The sequence below is a fragment of the Syngnathoides biaculeatus genome, chromosome 16 (genome assembly GCF_019802595.1).
Source record: "Syngnathoides biaculeatus isolate LvHL_M chromosome 16, ASM1980259v1, whole genome shotgun sequence".
NCBI classification, from domain to species: Eukaryota; Metazoa; Chordata; class Actinopteri; order Syngnathiformes; family Syngnathidae; genus Syngnathoides; species Syngnathoides biaculeatus.
Window position 1 is genome coordinate 14,373,781 of NC_084655.1, and position 14,899 is coordinate 14,388,679.

Below are 14,899 nucleotides of genomic sequence, written 5' to 3' on the forward strand. Positions count from 1 at the left end.
TCTCACCTTGTCTCCAAAACCTAACCTTTGTAATTTGACTGAGTGAAAAACTTTTAACTGATTTTCAACTGTTTTTTTTTTCCTTTCTGCAATAGCTAATTTGAATTTAAGTGATTTGGTTGCAGTTCACATTATAACCTTAAGCGGCAAGTAAAATTGCTGCAAAACTCAAATCAATCAATCAATCACTCTATCAGGGTCAAAACATGGGACACAGCAAGCAGCATGACTGAGAAAGCAGTCAGGAAATGTCATTGGGTAAAAGACTAAAAGGAATTTAAAATTGATTTGAACCAAGGAGAGAAAACAATAAGGAAACAAAGGTTAAGAGCCATAAAAATAGTACATGGAGAAAATAGAAATGACTTCTATAAACTATCTACACTGTAGTAATGTGTAGGTATTTGAGGACTTTCATTAGCTTCACAGTAAAAGATTGAGCGGCTTTCTTTTGTTTGGTTCTCTTTCCAGGTCCTTTTCCCTGCAAAGCTATCAACAAAATCCTATGGAGGACAACAGAGACTGGGTGAGTAATTTATCAATTATGCAGATTATTTTTTATTTCATATCTTTTTGTTTGGATTCCATGGTCAAATTTATCTAACCTCATCTCGCTGGGAGACAATGCTGCAGTTTATATAGCACTGTAAGCGAGGTGTGAAAGACAAATGCATATGAATATAATTTTAAAGTTTATACATTTACGTTCTGAATAAATTATAGTGTACAAAAACAATGTAGAACAGTTATCGTTTATTACATTGTATATGTCTCCAAGACAAAGTTCTTACCCCCAACTGGTTTCTTAAGTGAATAATCTGTTTTTTCTTCTGTAGATCACCAGTGTTGTTGTACAGTGGAGGGATGCCCAGAGCCAGCTATGGCGACCGCCACTGTCTGACCATTCAGCAGGACAAAGACCACGTCACCCTGGACTTCACTTCCAGGGTCATTGACTTCTTTACAGTCCACAATGTTGAGCAACACAAAGGTCAGTGGGCTACCAAACATTAAAATGGCCACGTTTTGTATTTACTTACCTTGACTGAATGCTCTGAGTGCTCATGGTTGGTGTTAGTCAATATGGTGTGACAGGTATGCTAGAACGACTGATAAGTCTTTTCTCCTTCTAGAATTCGATGACCCATCGGCATTGGTGGTCTTGTTAGAAGAGGAGCTGGTTGTGATTGACCTCCAGACTCCTGGTTGGCCCTCTATGCCGACTCCGTACCTGGCTCCTCTGCATTCCTCAGCCATCACGTGCTCGTGCCACATAACCAGCGTCCCCCCGAAACTGTGGGAAAGGCTGGTCAGCGCTGGCAAAGCGCAGCAGGGCCACGAACACACATCCAGGGTGAGAACACCCTTGCTTTTTTTTTTTTTTTGATAAATGTTTTGCTTCTATAATATCTTGACTCAACATCTTCGACCACATCTTGTAATTATCTGTGAATGAATTTTAGGATGTTGTAATTATTATGACAATGACTCAGCTATTAGTGAACAAGAAGATACAGTATTGGCAGTTTAAATGCTTTGCAAAAAATTTGCGGCTTTGATCAAGCGCTCATAAATCTACTTTCCAAAGTCTACTAAATCAAAGTCTACTTTCTGTGCAAAGCCAAGTCAGATAACGCTGAGAGCAAAGCCGACTAAAGCATTATCTGCTACATTCACACCCTCGTTCATATGGTCATGTCTGTGAGTCAGATCCTATCCACTGATCTGTTACCACAGTGCACTGTAATTTTGATTGCGTATTCATCATTTCTGTGCTCCTTTTTCAAACTGGAAATTGTAATTTGTTTTTGTTTGTGAAGAGCTGGCCCATATGTGGAGGGAAAAACCTGGCTCCTCCCCCTAAACAGCAAGAGCTGCTTTTGACAGGGTACGTCCACACGCACGCACATACATCCAGTGATTTTTCAAATCAAACTCAGTCATGATGAAGTAGTTTTAAATTTCTCACTTTGAGCATTATTTATTCCACCACATTCACAAGCTGAAATTTTCCTGCGTTGCCATGGCAACCATTAAAGAGCACACTTTAATAACAGGCATGTTTGGCAAAAGCAGCACTGGCTGGGAGCTAAGGAAGTGAGACATCTGGGCTCATTAGAATTTAGGGAAATGCCACAATTCAAATACTAATAAGAGGCACTTTTAAAGGGTCCAGCAAAGATTGGGTCACTAAAAACCACTTTCAAACTCGACCACCATCATACCAAAGTTTTCACTGTTTGAACACTGCAGAACCGTCACAATTAAGACACAGGCTGGCACACCGAAGTGTGTCTTGCCACAAGATTTCTTTACACAATGTGTGTTTTACAGACATGAGGATGGCACCGTGCGTTTCTGGGACGCGTCCGGGATTGCTCTCACACCGCTGTATAAACTGAGCACAGCCAACGTCTTCCACACAGATTGCGACCCCTGCGACGAGCCTCGGGACCCTAGCGACGACCCAGACATGCAGCAGGAGGAGGAATGGCCTCCCTTCAAGAAGGTGGGAACGGAACATATGAGAGTGGAAGAGTAAGCGAATTAATGTCTTTCTTCATCATCAGGAGCAATGTGAGAATCAAAAGAGGCCTGGCCATGTGCACAAACGTGTGTTCAGTGGCCTCATTTCACATCAGCTTGGTTTCATGTATTTGGTTTTCAGACAGACTCACCACATTTTCCCTTATTAGAACATGACTCTAAAGGGAAGAACTTGCTCTAGAATGTCTGTTTTGGGTGCAATTGAGCTTGGAACACCAAGAGGGATGCGGGACTGGCTTGCTGTTGATCGGAAATAAAGACGAATATTTAAATTGAGTGGTTGGACATGTCAATGTATGTGTGTTTTCAGTTAGACTGTTGAGGGACCTTTGTCATGACCAGATTATCGCCTATCAGCAATATATTTGCTCTTTTTGTCTTCATACACAGCCACAATACATTTGATTTAGTGTTAAAATCCCAAGCCAGTTTGGCAGCTCATTGCAAAAAGTCAAACTCATAGTGGTGCAATACACACACTCTTAACTATTTCATGTTTTTTTTTAACATGTATACTCTTGAATGATTTTTCCTTACAACAAACAACCCCCCCACAAAAAAAAATCCCCACCTGTATAAACAAAAATATTACATATAAAACAATGAACAAACATTGGAAATTATTTTCAACATAAAAATTAGGCTGGTAATTTTCCCAGTTGTGTGAGTACTGAAATAAATTGACTTTTCAGCCATATTCTATTTAATTGCGATTATACCTGTACAACATCCACCTGTCTGGTGTGTCTTCATATTCTTTTTACTTCCCACGACTTTGCCTCCATGCAAACACTCACTCTTATCTGCTGTATCCTGTGGTAACAGAGCTGCATGTCCAGGAATGGGGGCCTCTTAAGGGATGAGTCTTTTCCTTTTTTTTTTTTTTTCCTCCTCAGTAATGAAAAACAGACCCGTCACCCCATTCTTTTCTGTGACCAACTTCGAGAAGACTCTCCTGGAATTCGTTGAGAGCACGAGAGAGAGATTAATGGATGTTTTCCTGAGTATGTATGAGTTTGAAGAGAGCCTTGTTTGTGTAAAGAAAATGTAAGTTGTTGATGGTGGACTTGAGACTCAAAGTAGTGAAGTGGGGCAGGGGTGTGTGTGTGTGTGTCTGTGGGGGGGGGGGGGGGGGTGCCGAAGGGGGTGGGTGGTGTTAGGAAGAGCCACTACTTCCTAAAACTGGTGAGATGAAGATTATCTAACTGTATCTGCATTCCAGCTGGCTCCTGTCTGCCACTTGTGTTTCTGGCCTCTGTCCTTTCTGTTACTGACAAACAGATTCATGTATATGTCTCAATAAATGGATTACATTGCAATGGTTTCCTGAATAAGGTGTCTGCGTGTCTCTCTGTGTAGGTGGGCTGTTTTGATCCTTACAGTGACGACCCCCGTCTGGGGATCCAAAAGATCAGCTTATGCAAGTACAGCAACAAGTTGCTCGTGGCAGGCACAGCGGGGCAGGTAAAGTAGTGGACTGTTAAAACGCACGCTCACCTTTGTGTGCGATATTAATATAACAAAGCTCGTCTTGCAACATTTGATAAGTGCACCATGCATGTACAATTTGCATGCACATTTGTAAATCACCAACATGCACAATTGCTACCCCCAATATTAGGGCTTTCTTTAGTTTTACATTTGATCATATTGATTGTCTTGCATTTTTACTTCACATCTTGCTGCGGTAACATTTGAAGGGCTTTACTGTGTATTAACCCTAAAATAGTATCTTTTGTTCATCATTTATGAAGTTATTTCAATTATTTTATCACTTAAAACAGGTATGAACATATAATGTTAAAAATTAGAGTTCCATTCACATATTGCATGTTTGTGTTTTATCAGTTAATGGATCATCTGGCCTTGTAGTTTTAGGATTTTTTTTTTTTTTTTGAGGGGGGGGGGGTCCGAGTGTAACAGTAATTCTGTGTGAAACCTAATGGAGTGATATTCCATGATACAACTTTATCCTTGGGTTTAGTCAGGACATATTTGCTCCTCTGTTTCGTTGTCAGTAAGCAGTTTAACTTTTTGTTGTTAATATTATTATTACAGTTGTTATTGTATAACATTTGCTTGCTATTCAGCAGACCCTCATTGTGTTGACTGAGTGAGCCCTGCACGTTTTCATTCTCCCTCAGGTAATCGTGTTGGGTCTGAGCGATGAGTGCTCAGACCACACAGTAGACGTCTCTGTGGTGGATCTGCTGCAGGACAGGGAGGGTTTCACGTGGAAAGGCCACGACCGACTGGAGCCTCGCCTCAAACCCGCTCCTTTCCCGCCGGGTTTTCAGCCTCAGGTGCTGGTGCAGTGCATGCCGCCAGCGTCGGTCACAGCCGTGGCACTGCACGCCGAGTGGAACCTCATTGCTTTCGGGACAAGTCACGGTTTTGGCCTCTTTGACTACCACAGGAGAAATGCTGTCTTGGCCAGGTATTACAACATGCCTATTGAATCTCAACAAATTAGGTTTTGGCTACAATGTTCTCACTCCTAACCCTATATATGCCCTCTAGATGCACCTTACATCCTAATGACTCCCTGGCTATGGAGGGTCCTCTTTCAAGAGTCAAGTCCTTGAAAAAATCCTTACGGCAGAGTTTCAGGCGTATCCGCAAGAGTAGAGTGTCTGGGAAAAAACGCACCATTACTACACCCACCAGCAAGGTATACGCTTGTTTATTGTGGAAGAAGGACGAGACTGATTGCCTGAATGTATTTCTGTCTTTTTTTGTGATTTCTTTGTGCATCTGTGTTCTGCAAAGGTCCAAGAGGCCAACGCTGCCCTGGCTGAGCACGAGGAAATGGCTCCCATCCAGCGAAGGATTGAACCTCGATCAGCAGACGACTCGTTGTCGGGAGTTGTTCGATGTCTTTGCTTCGCTGACACCTTTCTACGTGACGGTGTGTTAATTTGCTCTAAGGTGTTAGAAGATGTTTGCCTTTTTCAAATTATAAAATGTAATACAGTGTACAATGTACTACATTGAAATTAAAATTGCCCCATGTAGCCACCTGTGCCCTGATACAACTTGTAGTTCTCGCAGTTAAATCCCTGCTACAGTGACCCCACTACCCACCCCCAATATTAAAAACACATTTGACAATCAAATTTTTTCACCTTTTTAAACCCCCAAAAAACATGCAGACACTCCAATACGTATGATAGATTCTTTACATTCTATCATATCATTTTTTATTTTATTTTATTTTTTTTTTACTAATGTGCATAAAATTGTTTAAAGTGTGTGGGAAGGAATCTACTGCTTTAAATGTTCCCACATATGGCCTCTCAAAATTGCAGATTTGCTTACCATTTAAAGGCTCGTACGGGATGCTCTGCGATAAACGTCTAAATGTAAATGAATCTAGTGTTGCATCTTTTTAATCGCACCGACTGTGTACCAGGCACACACCACGGACCCACGCTGTGGGCAGGCACCAACTCGGGCAGCGTGTACGCCTACGCCCTTGAGGTGCCTGGTGTGGGATCGGGACGTGGTGCCGAGCGGGGGGTCGCGGGTGAGACCGCCCCCTGCGTGGAGGCAGTGTTGGGCAAAGAGATCCAGCTCATGCACAGAGCACCGGTGGTGTCCATCTCCGTGCTGGATGGACGTGCCAAACCTCTACCGGACCCTTATGAAGCCTCCCAGGACCTCTCCATCGCTCCCGATATGTCCAATCCTCACTCTGTGCTCATTGCCTCAGAGGAACAACTCAAGGTAACGTATAAATACAGCACAGTGGTGCCTTGTCTGTCATGCTTCATTTGTTCTGTGAATAACATCATAACACAAAATACTCACATCACCTTTCATCATTGTAAACAATGAAAATGCCATTAATCCATTCCAGTGCCCCAAGAAACACAAATAAAACGTGTTTTACTGAGGCATAGACGCTGTATATTATTGTACTTTATATACTGTATATACTTTTTATTGTACTATCTGGATGTGTTACTTCTGTTTTGGTTGAAATAGGTTTTTTTTTTAATAGCTTCATAATTCATAATTGTTAGATTTGTACTCATATAGTATCAAGGTAGCGGACTTGCATAAGTCATTTATTTGCCTTAATACTCTTTAGTAAATTTCAAATGGGAGTAGCAATAAACCGCTTGAAGCGAGCACATGGGATCTTTTACGGCGTGCCAAACTGCTGCTGCTTGTTGTGAAGTTCAATGCCAACATAAATAGTGTGGATTTCTCTCTCTAGGTGTTCTCTCTCCCTAAAGTTAGCGCCAAGACGAAGTTCAAGCTTACAGCTCATGAGGGCTGCCGGGTGAGGAAGGTCGCTCTGGTGAGCTTCAGCTCCACGGCTCAGGAAGACTACAACGAGTACACGCTGGTGTGCCTCACTAACATGGGCGACATGCACCTCTTCAACATACCTGGCCTCAGACCACAGGTAATTTGTTTGAGCTTTTCCTTGTTGATGCAAATTGTCATTCTTCCCTAAAGTTGCCTAATATCGGTCAAATTGCTTTTAGGTGCGTTACGATTGCATCCGTAAAGAGGACATCAGTGGAATTGCGTCGTGTGTCTTCACCAGAAATGGACAAGGTGAGGCGCAAATAGCACATGCGTCTTTAAAATACTAATTAATCGAGCAGTCGTCAAAATTCCAAGTGTGTTCAATTGTTGTTTGCAGGATTCTACTTGATCTCCCCCTCGGAATATGAGAGGTTCTCCTTGTCTGCGAAGGTTTTCACTGAGCCACTCTGCTCTGTCACACTGGAGCGACTTTCAAGGCCCACACTGGCCAGGTAACACGCATGCATACTAAAGCGCCCATCTCTACGGCACAAAATGTTGAATTACTTGATGGTTAAAAAAAAGGTAGTTCTTTAATCATTACAAGCATGAGTTTATATCCCCATGAGCTGTGGACCCTGTCACTGTTGCACTTTTGTGCTGCATCAAGTGAAAAACATATTTTCAGGGCAACTTCCATGAAAGCGCAGACTGTGTTGTGAGGTATCTGCAGGAAATGATACTAGTTAATTTAAGTTAATTAATCAGATAATTTCAATTTCGGCTCTGCTTTTAATGTATACAGCGAGATGCAGCTGAATTAAATCATCTTCCACTAGATGGCAGAAGGTTAAATTAAACCAGGGGTCACCAACCTTTACACAATGTTAGTACAAATAATAACTCATGTAAAATACAAAAGTCAAATCTTAAACTTTTAAATAAATCATGTCACACTTTGAACTGGACACCAAATCTGTTATCTGTTTATTTTTTTTTTTGTTAGTTAGTGGGACACCTGGCGTTGCATGCTGTCAACTAGTGTGTTGTACTCTGGTGTGAAACTTGACACTTGCAACTCTGAGTGAGTCTTGCAGATGTGCATCAGTGAGGCGTGTTCTGTCTTTGTGCTTGATGAAGTTCATGTCAGAAAGTTTGGGAACTCTGGGTCAGCTTTACAGTGAGCAACAAATCCTGTGTGTCAGCCGATCATAGCAGCTGCCTTTAACTCGTGGACTTTTTCTGCGAGCAGTGCGCTGCCCGGTGGGTAGCTAACATGGTCGCTTGTGTGACACGTAGTGAAATGTCTCTCCACATTGTGCCGCTTTGCTAAAGCCACAGTTTCCCCGCAAATGAAACACGCAGGATCATTTCACAGTGGTTAAAAAAAAAAAAAAAAAACTGAAAAACTCGTGAAAATATGTTTTCTTTCTTTTTTTCTGACATTTTTTGGGGTAACTCTTCTCCTCATGTCATAACGTTAGCTTGTTTTTGAAAGCACTACAAATGCTACGTTTTGGTCATGCGCACAATACTGACCTTTGAACTATACTAGGTGAGAGTTAATTTATATTAAACACAATCTATCTATATCTAATTTCAAATTCTATTTGAGTTTTGTCTGTAGTAGAATTTAAAATGTCGAGCAAAGCGAGACCAGCTTGCTAGTAAATAAATAAGATTAAAAAAAAATAGAGGCAGCTCATTGGTAAGTGCTGCTGTTAGAGCTATTTTTAGAACAGCCCAGCGGGCGACTCATCTGGTCCTTACGGGCAACCTGGTGCCCGCGGGCACCGTGTTGGTGACCCCTGAATTAAACTGTGTAGCCACCTGTTACCATTCGTGCCTAAGAATAATTGATGGCTTTCCAACGAGTATACAACACATGGGAATCACGGCACTAGATGTTTAAAAGTGTTGTCCACAGTTGAGCGCCCCCTTCAGGCTGCTAATGTAACTTAGGTCTAAATATGAAAGTAACACACTGCTCAGTGGCTGTCCAAGTAAAGTGTGGATGTGTGTGTTCGCCATGTCTCCTCAGCGACGGCATGACTGCGCCGCCACAGGCCAATGGGACGCACAAGAATCAAACGGGACAGGCCGAAGGTACACCCGCATGCATTTCTATTCCTTGTTTTCCTTCTTTCTCATCTGTCACTACTTCTTCATTTCTTCACCGATGTGGACCGTTGAGGCCCATTCAAGCAGGGGTCCCCTCCGGTCTCCAGGGTGACCATTCAGTGACGCCTGTGGAGGCCACTGTTGTCATGTTTGTTGCTTTTTAAAACAAACGACTTCTGGCTCCCGCTCCCGGTCCGGCTCCTGCTCCCGCTCTTTCTCCCGTTCCCGCTCTCCTAGTACCGTAAAGAAATGAACTGCAAAACTACTTTACATTTGTTTTTCTCATATTACAACTTTATTCTTCTTAAATGACTTTTTCTTTCTTTTTTTTTTTTTTTTTACTGCATATTAGACCTGAGTTTTTGTTCAACAATTAAAAAAAAATCATGTAACATTACAATTTATTCCTCCCAAAAATTTTTACAAAATAATTTATCTGGGATTAAAAGGACTTCATTCGACCCTTTATTACAACTTGTTCATATTTTAATATTCTTGTTATTCGTATATTTTATGGATTAGCACTATTTTCACCAGAATATTTTCAACTATTTTGACTTTTTATGACATTAGAACTTCTTTGACTTCAATTGTGACTTTTGAATGTTTTTTTTTTTCTTGTTTAAATTGTTTCAATGTGATGACATGAACTGTAAGATTACGTTTTTTTTTTCATTTTTCTTTTGTCATTGTGTATTTGGCAAAGTAGAGCTTTATTCATTAATTCATTCATTTATTTATCAGGTTTTTCCTTGGAATAATACTAATTATAACTACGGTCAATTAGATTTCATCACATCTTTGTCACCTGGTCTTTATACTGCAATTTTTCTTCCGTTTTAGAGTCGGGGTGTTGTTTTTGGCTTTTTAGAATACTCGAACCGGGCCCGAACATGTTCGACTCTATGTTTCATCGCAATATTCCGACTTTGTCCCTTTCCAGGACGTGCCGAGGAGACCCCCAGCTCTTTGTCCTCCCCGTTGTCGGACACGCCCCTGGACTCGCCACTCAGCTGCGCCGACGTCACTCTGGAATCCACCGGGGAGCTCACCGTGGAAGACGTCAGAGACTTCCTGACGTAGGCACCCGTTCCGAAGCGCGACCCGTCTTGATGGAAATTGCTCCTGAAAGCCAGTTCACCAGACCCTGTTTTTGTCACTTCCCGTGCAGCACCGTGGACGAGGAGGAGAACAACCTAAAAAACATCCAAGAGGAGGAAGGACGACCCGCCGGCATCCTCATCAACTAAACGGGTGACGAGCGGTGAACACACGGCCACATTCCAAACTGACTTCGACCAGTTGTAGAACCCATTTCAATTATTAGGAGTCAGGAGGAGTTACGAGCACTTCTGGTGGATTTGTTGCATTCACTGTCCTAACATTGGCTAATTAAAGTGTATTTATTTTTTCAAATGTATCAATAAGTAAGTGGCAAATAGATTTATTGTAAATAGTAAAATATGAAGCTCAGTCTTTAGCCTAACAGTGTAACTATTTTAAAGCTAATTTCTCAACAGTTCTTAAACGATAAAAAAAAACAGGATGCAACAAATCATCCATTTTCTTCACCGCTTATCCTCACAAGAGCAACAAATCATAAACATCAAATTGCCTCGATTAAACCTTCGCTGATTAGGGCGAGCTTGACGGCTGACTACCTTTCACCAAGACTTTAAGAAAAGAACAAAAGCAGGCACTATTAGGCTAAGAATATTCAAAAAATAATCAAAGCTCATCTTTTTAATGATCTCCACAGCGGGGAAGCAGCACACAGCACATTGTTCAAGAAAAATAAAAAACAAATGATAGTTGTACTAGTCATCTACATCGCTTCACTAATAGTACGACGAGGTTACGGATGTCAACAAGTGCAGAATTTTACCTCTCTTGTAACATTTTTTTCCCTACTACTGCAGAAATATCCTAATCATACCATTCATTCAATATTTTACATTAAGGTTAATGTACTAGTACGCTCTTTGTCCTCACTAGTAAGACAATTCAATGCGCTAGTAGATTGACTTGGGTGCACTAGGAAAACAACTGCCTTAGTACTACTTACTACTGTGTCATTTGTGTGTAGTCGTAAAATGACTAGGGCACATAAGAACATGTTGACTTCTAGTGAAGTGCTAGATGTTCACTAGTAAAATATTTGTCACTAGTGGTAATAGTAGGACACAGTTGTCACCTAGTGTATAATTTGCTTCTCTTGCGAAATGTTCAACTAGTGCACTATAAAGTGTAGACACCAGTTTAAAAACGTCATTCTACTAGTGTACCATTGTTGTTTTATGCCTGTGCTGAATTGTCTTACTAGGGGAGCCAAAGAGTGTACAAAAGACCCCCATAATGTGTTTTTTGTCTAAATACATTACCGTCATTTCCGGCCTACAGAACGCACCATATTGACTGCATCCTCTGTCCGTGATGTCGCCCGGATATTCGCCAATGAAAACACGCGGTGCACCCTACTATGGGAGACGAACACGCCCCTTCTGACACGGAAGAACACCACACAACTGAGTGAAGTTACTGGGGCAATATTACACTATTGTTTCGAGCCATATTCAGATGATATGCGATCTCGGCCAAACCGCCTCTCTGTCCGATCCTCTTCCGCGGCGGAAAAGAGCCATCGTGGCTCATCGCAGCCAGCCGATGTGGCTCATTTTCGGCGCCGAGGTGGCTTAACACGGAGCTGAGCTGTGCTGCTTTTGGGGGTTGTTCATAGCCGCCGCAGTACGTGATGAACAACACCGTCGAACCGGGGCGCTTTACTGTGTCGTCGCACGCGGCTGAGTGAGGCATTGTCGGCTGTTTTCTTCAGAGCCGCCGCCGTCCGCAAGCCTGACGCGCAGCCTTCGGCGAATGCGGCGCCTCAGCATTTTCGGTGCTGTGGTGGCTTATAATGGAGCTGAGCCCTGCTGCTTTAGGGGGTTCTTCAGAGCCGCCGTCGTCCGCAAGCCCGCAGCGCAGCCTTCGCTGCACGCCATCCGAACCGCACTTATTTCGTACGCGGATCTTTTGTTACGTTATTAGAGACTGATTACGTGGTCCGTCCCCAACTATTATTTTTTTTTTAGTAGCTGTATACACACCTAGCTGTTATTTGGAACCCACGAAGCTCTCGTCCTTTGCACCCGTGCAATCCATTTTTCACGACAAACCGGGTCTCTTGCAAACTTATGAAGTGTAAATTCATCCTCCCGAGTGTTCAAGCAATGTCCAGCAATGCAACGAGCCGGCATTTTGGCTAACACGAAGGAACAGCGAGCTACCTTCCCGGAGGTAAAACTCATGGAAACAAACGAATCAACTTGGGGGCGCTTCTGTCCTTTGTCACTTACTGCTTCTTCTCTAAAAAACATACCTAAATCACAGACACAGCAGAAACATGCTAGTGCGGCGCTAATGCTAGTGCTAACAGGGTTTTTTAAAAAAAAAAAATCTACCAGTAAAAGTCACTTCCTCGGCACATGTATTCCACTGGTCTCAATCTTATTTCCGCTTGAGTGCCCCCTTGCGGCAGTGAGGGGAAGAAATGCACAAATTAGCCGCATCACCGCATAAGCCGCAGGGTTGAACCCGGGTGGGGGGGAGTTGCGGCTCATAGGCCGGAAATTACAGTAAATGTGTGCCAAGACAGACGTATGTACATGTAGTACTGAATTGTTGAGATGGTTTAACACTTTGCTTCACCTTCTAGATTCTCCTGACTTTGTGGGCGGCGATAACAAGTCGCCCCATGACGTCACGAGGATTCCGCTCCCCGCCACCGGCGGTCATTTTGCACAGTTGTTTTTCCCTTGCTCATGAATAAATGTACTCCCTTCTACCAGTAATACATGCAGTTGGCCATCAAATTATTCCCACAACTTGGAAAAATAAAAAAAAACATCTTCCCCGAAGTGGTAATGCGTTACACGTCATTCGGGCTATGTGTCCGTCATACCGTTGTCACCACGAGTTGGGTTGCGAGGAATCTAAACCAGATGAGAGCCCGTTGGCAGGCCAAACGTGGTCAGAGTGGTTGCCGGAGGGCCAGTAAAACGTATCCACGGGGACTGGCGCGTGTCGCCCGCTTTGGCCGCATATGGGGCACCCTTACTTGGCCACTGCACCCAGTCGTCCCGCCAAATTTCAATAGAGGGAAAATCTTGGCGGCGGCGCGGCTTGTGGTCTTTATGCCAGTTCAGAGGCTGATTCACGATGGCCCGTTAGGTAGTGGCATTTTCAATTTTCTCAAATCTTGACCGTTTATGATGTGTGGTTTCACATACTTTGCTCAAACGTTTTTCCTCAACTTTATGACATTTCCGCACAACAGTCGAATGACATGTCACTCGGGAGGCAAAACTGCACCAAATGACATCTGCGTGTTGAGTGGTATATAAATTGATTTGTAGAATTTTATGCTTGAGCGACTTTCTGTACAACTACTGGGTCCACTTCTACTTCTTTATGTTGGTTTGGTACCAAAATTCTGACCGATACAGTATCAATGCTGTGTTAAAACCTTAAAACGTCAAGCACAAACAGTTACTACTGCTCCTCTATTGCCTGGAAACAGATATGACAAATTGTCATATTTCCTCCATTTTTGCAGGGAGGGGCTCAGGTGGTCTTTTGGATGGCCTTGATTTCAGTGCTGGGCCACAAATATCTCAAGCCCACTGTGAAGCCCTCTCGCCCACTCGCCCGGCCTGCAGTGTGGACTCCTCTGAGCTTGAAAACCCAGTGGGAGGACTAAAACCACTCACCGACCCCCCCCCCCATCCGCTTCACTTAACATAGGACCATTAACTGTTCACAGTTAGACGTCATTCCAGAGAGGTTTGGCATGACGTGCGTGTCAATTTCTCGCGTCGCCTTTGCTACCACCGACAATATGGTACAGGGTAGAAGAAAGCCTGATAGGGAAGTTTGTCCAGCTGGTTTAAGAAGGTTGTGTTATGAAGATGGATGCCCAGTGTGCGTGTGTGTGTTTTTTTTTTTTTTTTCTTCCTCTCTTTTGGGTGACATTTGGACAAAGTGCAAGTTTGATGATCGTTCTGTGATTGTTAGATTTTTGTTTTTACATCGCCACTTTACACTGACACGGTTATGACAAGTACCCCCCCTGACTTAACATCGTTTTGTTTTACCTTTTTTAGCTTCTCGTTCTACAGCAGATGTTTCGTGGTGCTTTTTGGGAAGCGTGGCGAGTAAGGTAAAGTGGGCTCGAATGCAAAGTGTGCGCTACTGTGTGAGTGTTAAGAATGCTTTGTGGGTAATGTATGCTGGCTGCGGAGCTTGAATCACCGGTATTTTTTTTTTTCTCTCTCTCAAACTTTTACTGTGTAAAAATACATGTATGCATATGATCTCTTTATGTAGGTTAACAAATGACATGAGTCACATGTTTGAGCCTAAACAAAAAAAAAAAAAAAAGGTTCCAGCATCTTTTTATCACAAGCCTAAAAAGGGACCTCATGACTAACTTATCTAGGTTAAGTAGAAATTCTGCCACCTCTGTTTAATTGTAATTTTAGTTTCGTTTCCCACTGACGAATCAGTAACCCTTCCATGCTACAGCTGGCACACTTTATTTTTTTTTAATGTTATTTTTTGGGGTCATTGTTTTGTGATTGGTATTTTCATAGCATTTAGCATTTCAGCTGATGGATTGTGAATGTTAATAAAATGATGTACTCTGTCATTGTTTTAATTGGTTTATTTCCAGCCAAAAAAAAAAAAAAAAATTGGTTGACTAAGAACCCAGTTTGTAATATTTGGTCAAAATCAAGGGATCTTGTTTCCAACAATCTTTTGCTTTTAGAATTAAATGTCATTGTGTTGTTTTTGGAGACTTTAAATTTAGAGCCTGGCTACTTAAGTGCAACATACAGCAGTAAAGTGACAAGAATAATTAGAGTGAGATTTTATTTTTTTTATAATACAAAATACATAAATAAAGCATCTGCAG

General features: G+C 42.4%; 1 protein-coding gene across 2 annotated transcripts in view; it reads left to right on the forward strand.

Annotated features, from left to right (window-relative positions):
• Positions 1-14,630, forward strand: part of llgl1 (LLGL scribble cell polarity complex component 1) — a 30,509-nt gene extending 15,879 nt beyond the window's left edge. Inside the window, exons 8-24 of one of the 2 annotated variants that reach the window (XM_061845062.1) lie at positions 472-526; positions 837-991; positions 1,134-1,354; positions 1,821-1,888; positions 2,335-2,509; positions 3,907-4,011; positions 4,692-4,984; positions 5,068-5,218; positions 5,317-5,455; positions 5,960-6,273; positions 6,770-6,961; positions 7,044-7,116; positions 7,205-7,319; positions 8,849-8,913; positions 9,872-10,007; positions 10,100-10,182; positions 12,641-14,630. In XM_061845062.1, the coding sequence (XP_061701046.1) occupies positions 472-526; positions 837-991; positions 1,134-1,354; positions 1,821-1,888; positions 2,335-2,509; positions 3,907-4,011; positions 4,692-4,984; positions 5,068-5,218; positions 5,317-5,455; positions 5,960-6,273; positions 6,770-6,961; positions 7,044-7,116; positions 7,205-7,319; positions 8,849-8,913; positions 9,872-10,007; positions 10,100-10,178 (2,336 nt within the window). In that variant the 3' untranslated portion in view covers positions 10,179-10,182; positions 12,641-14,630. The remainder of the gene's footprint in view (positions 1-471; positions 527-836; positions 992-1,133; positions 1,355-1,820; positions 1,889-2,334; positions 2,510-3,906; positions 4,012-4,691; positions 4,985-5,067; positions 5,219-5,316; positions 5,456-5,959; positions 6,274-6,769; positions 6,962-7,043; positions 7,117-7,204; positions 7,320-8,848; positions 8,914-9,871; positions 10,008-10,099; positions 10,183-12,640) is intronic. The other variant, XM_061845061.1, reaches the window with a different exon arrangement.
• Positions 14,631-14,899: the final 269 nt, after the last annotated feature.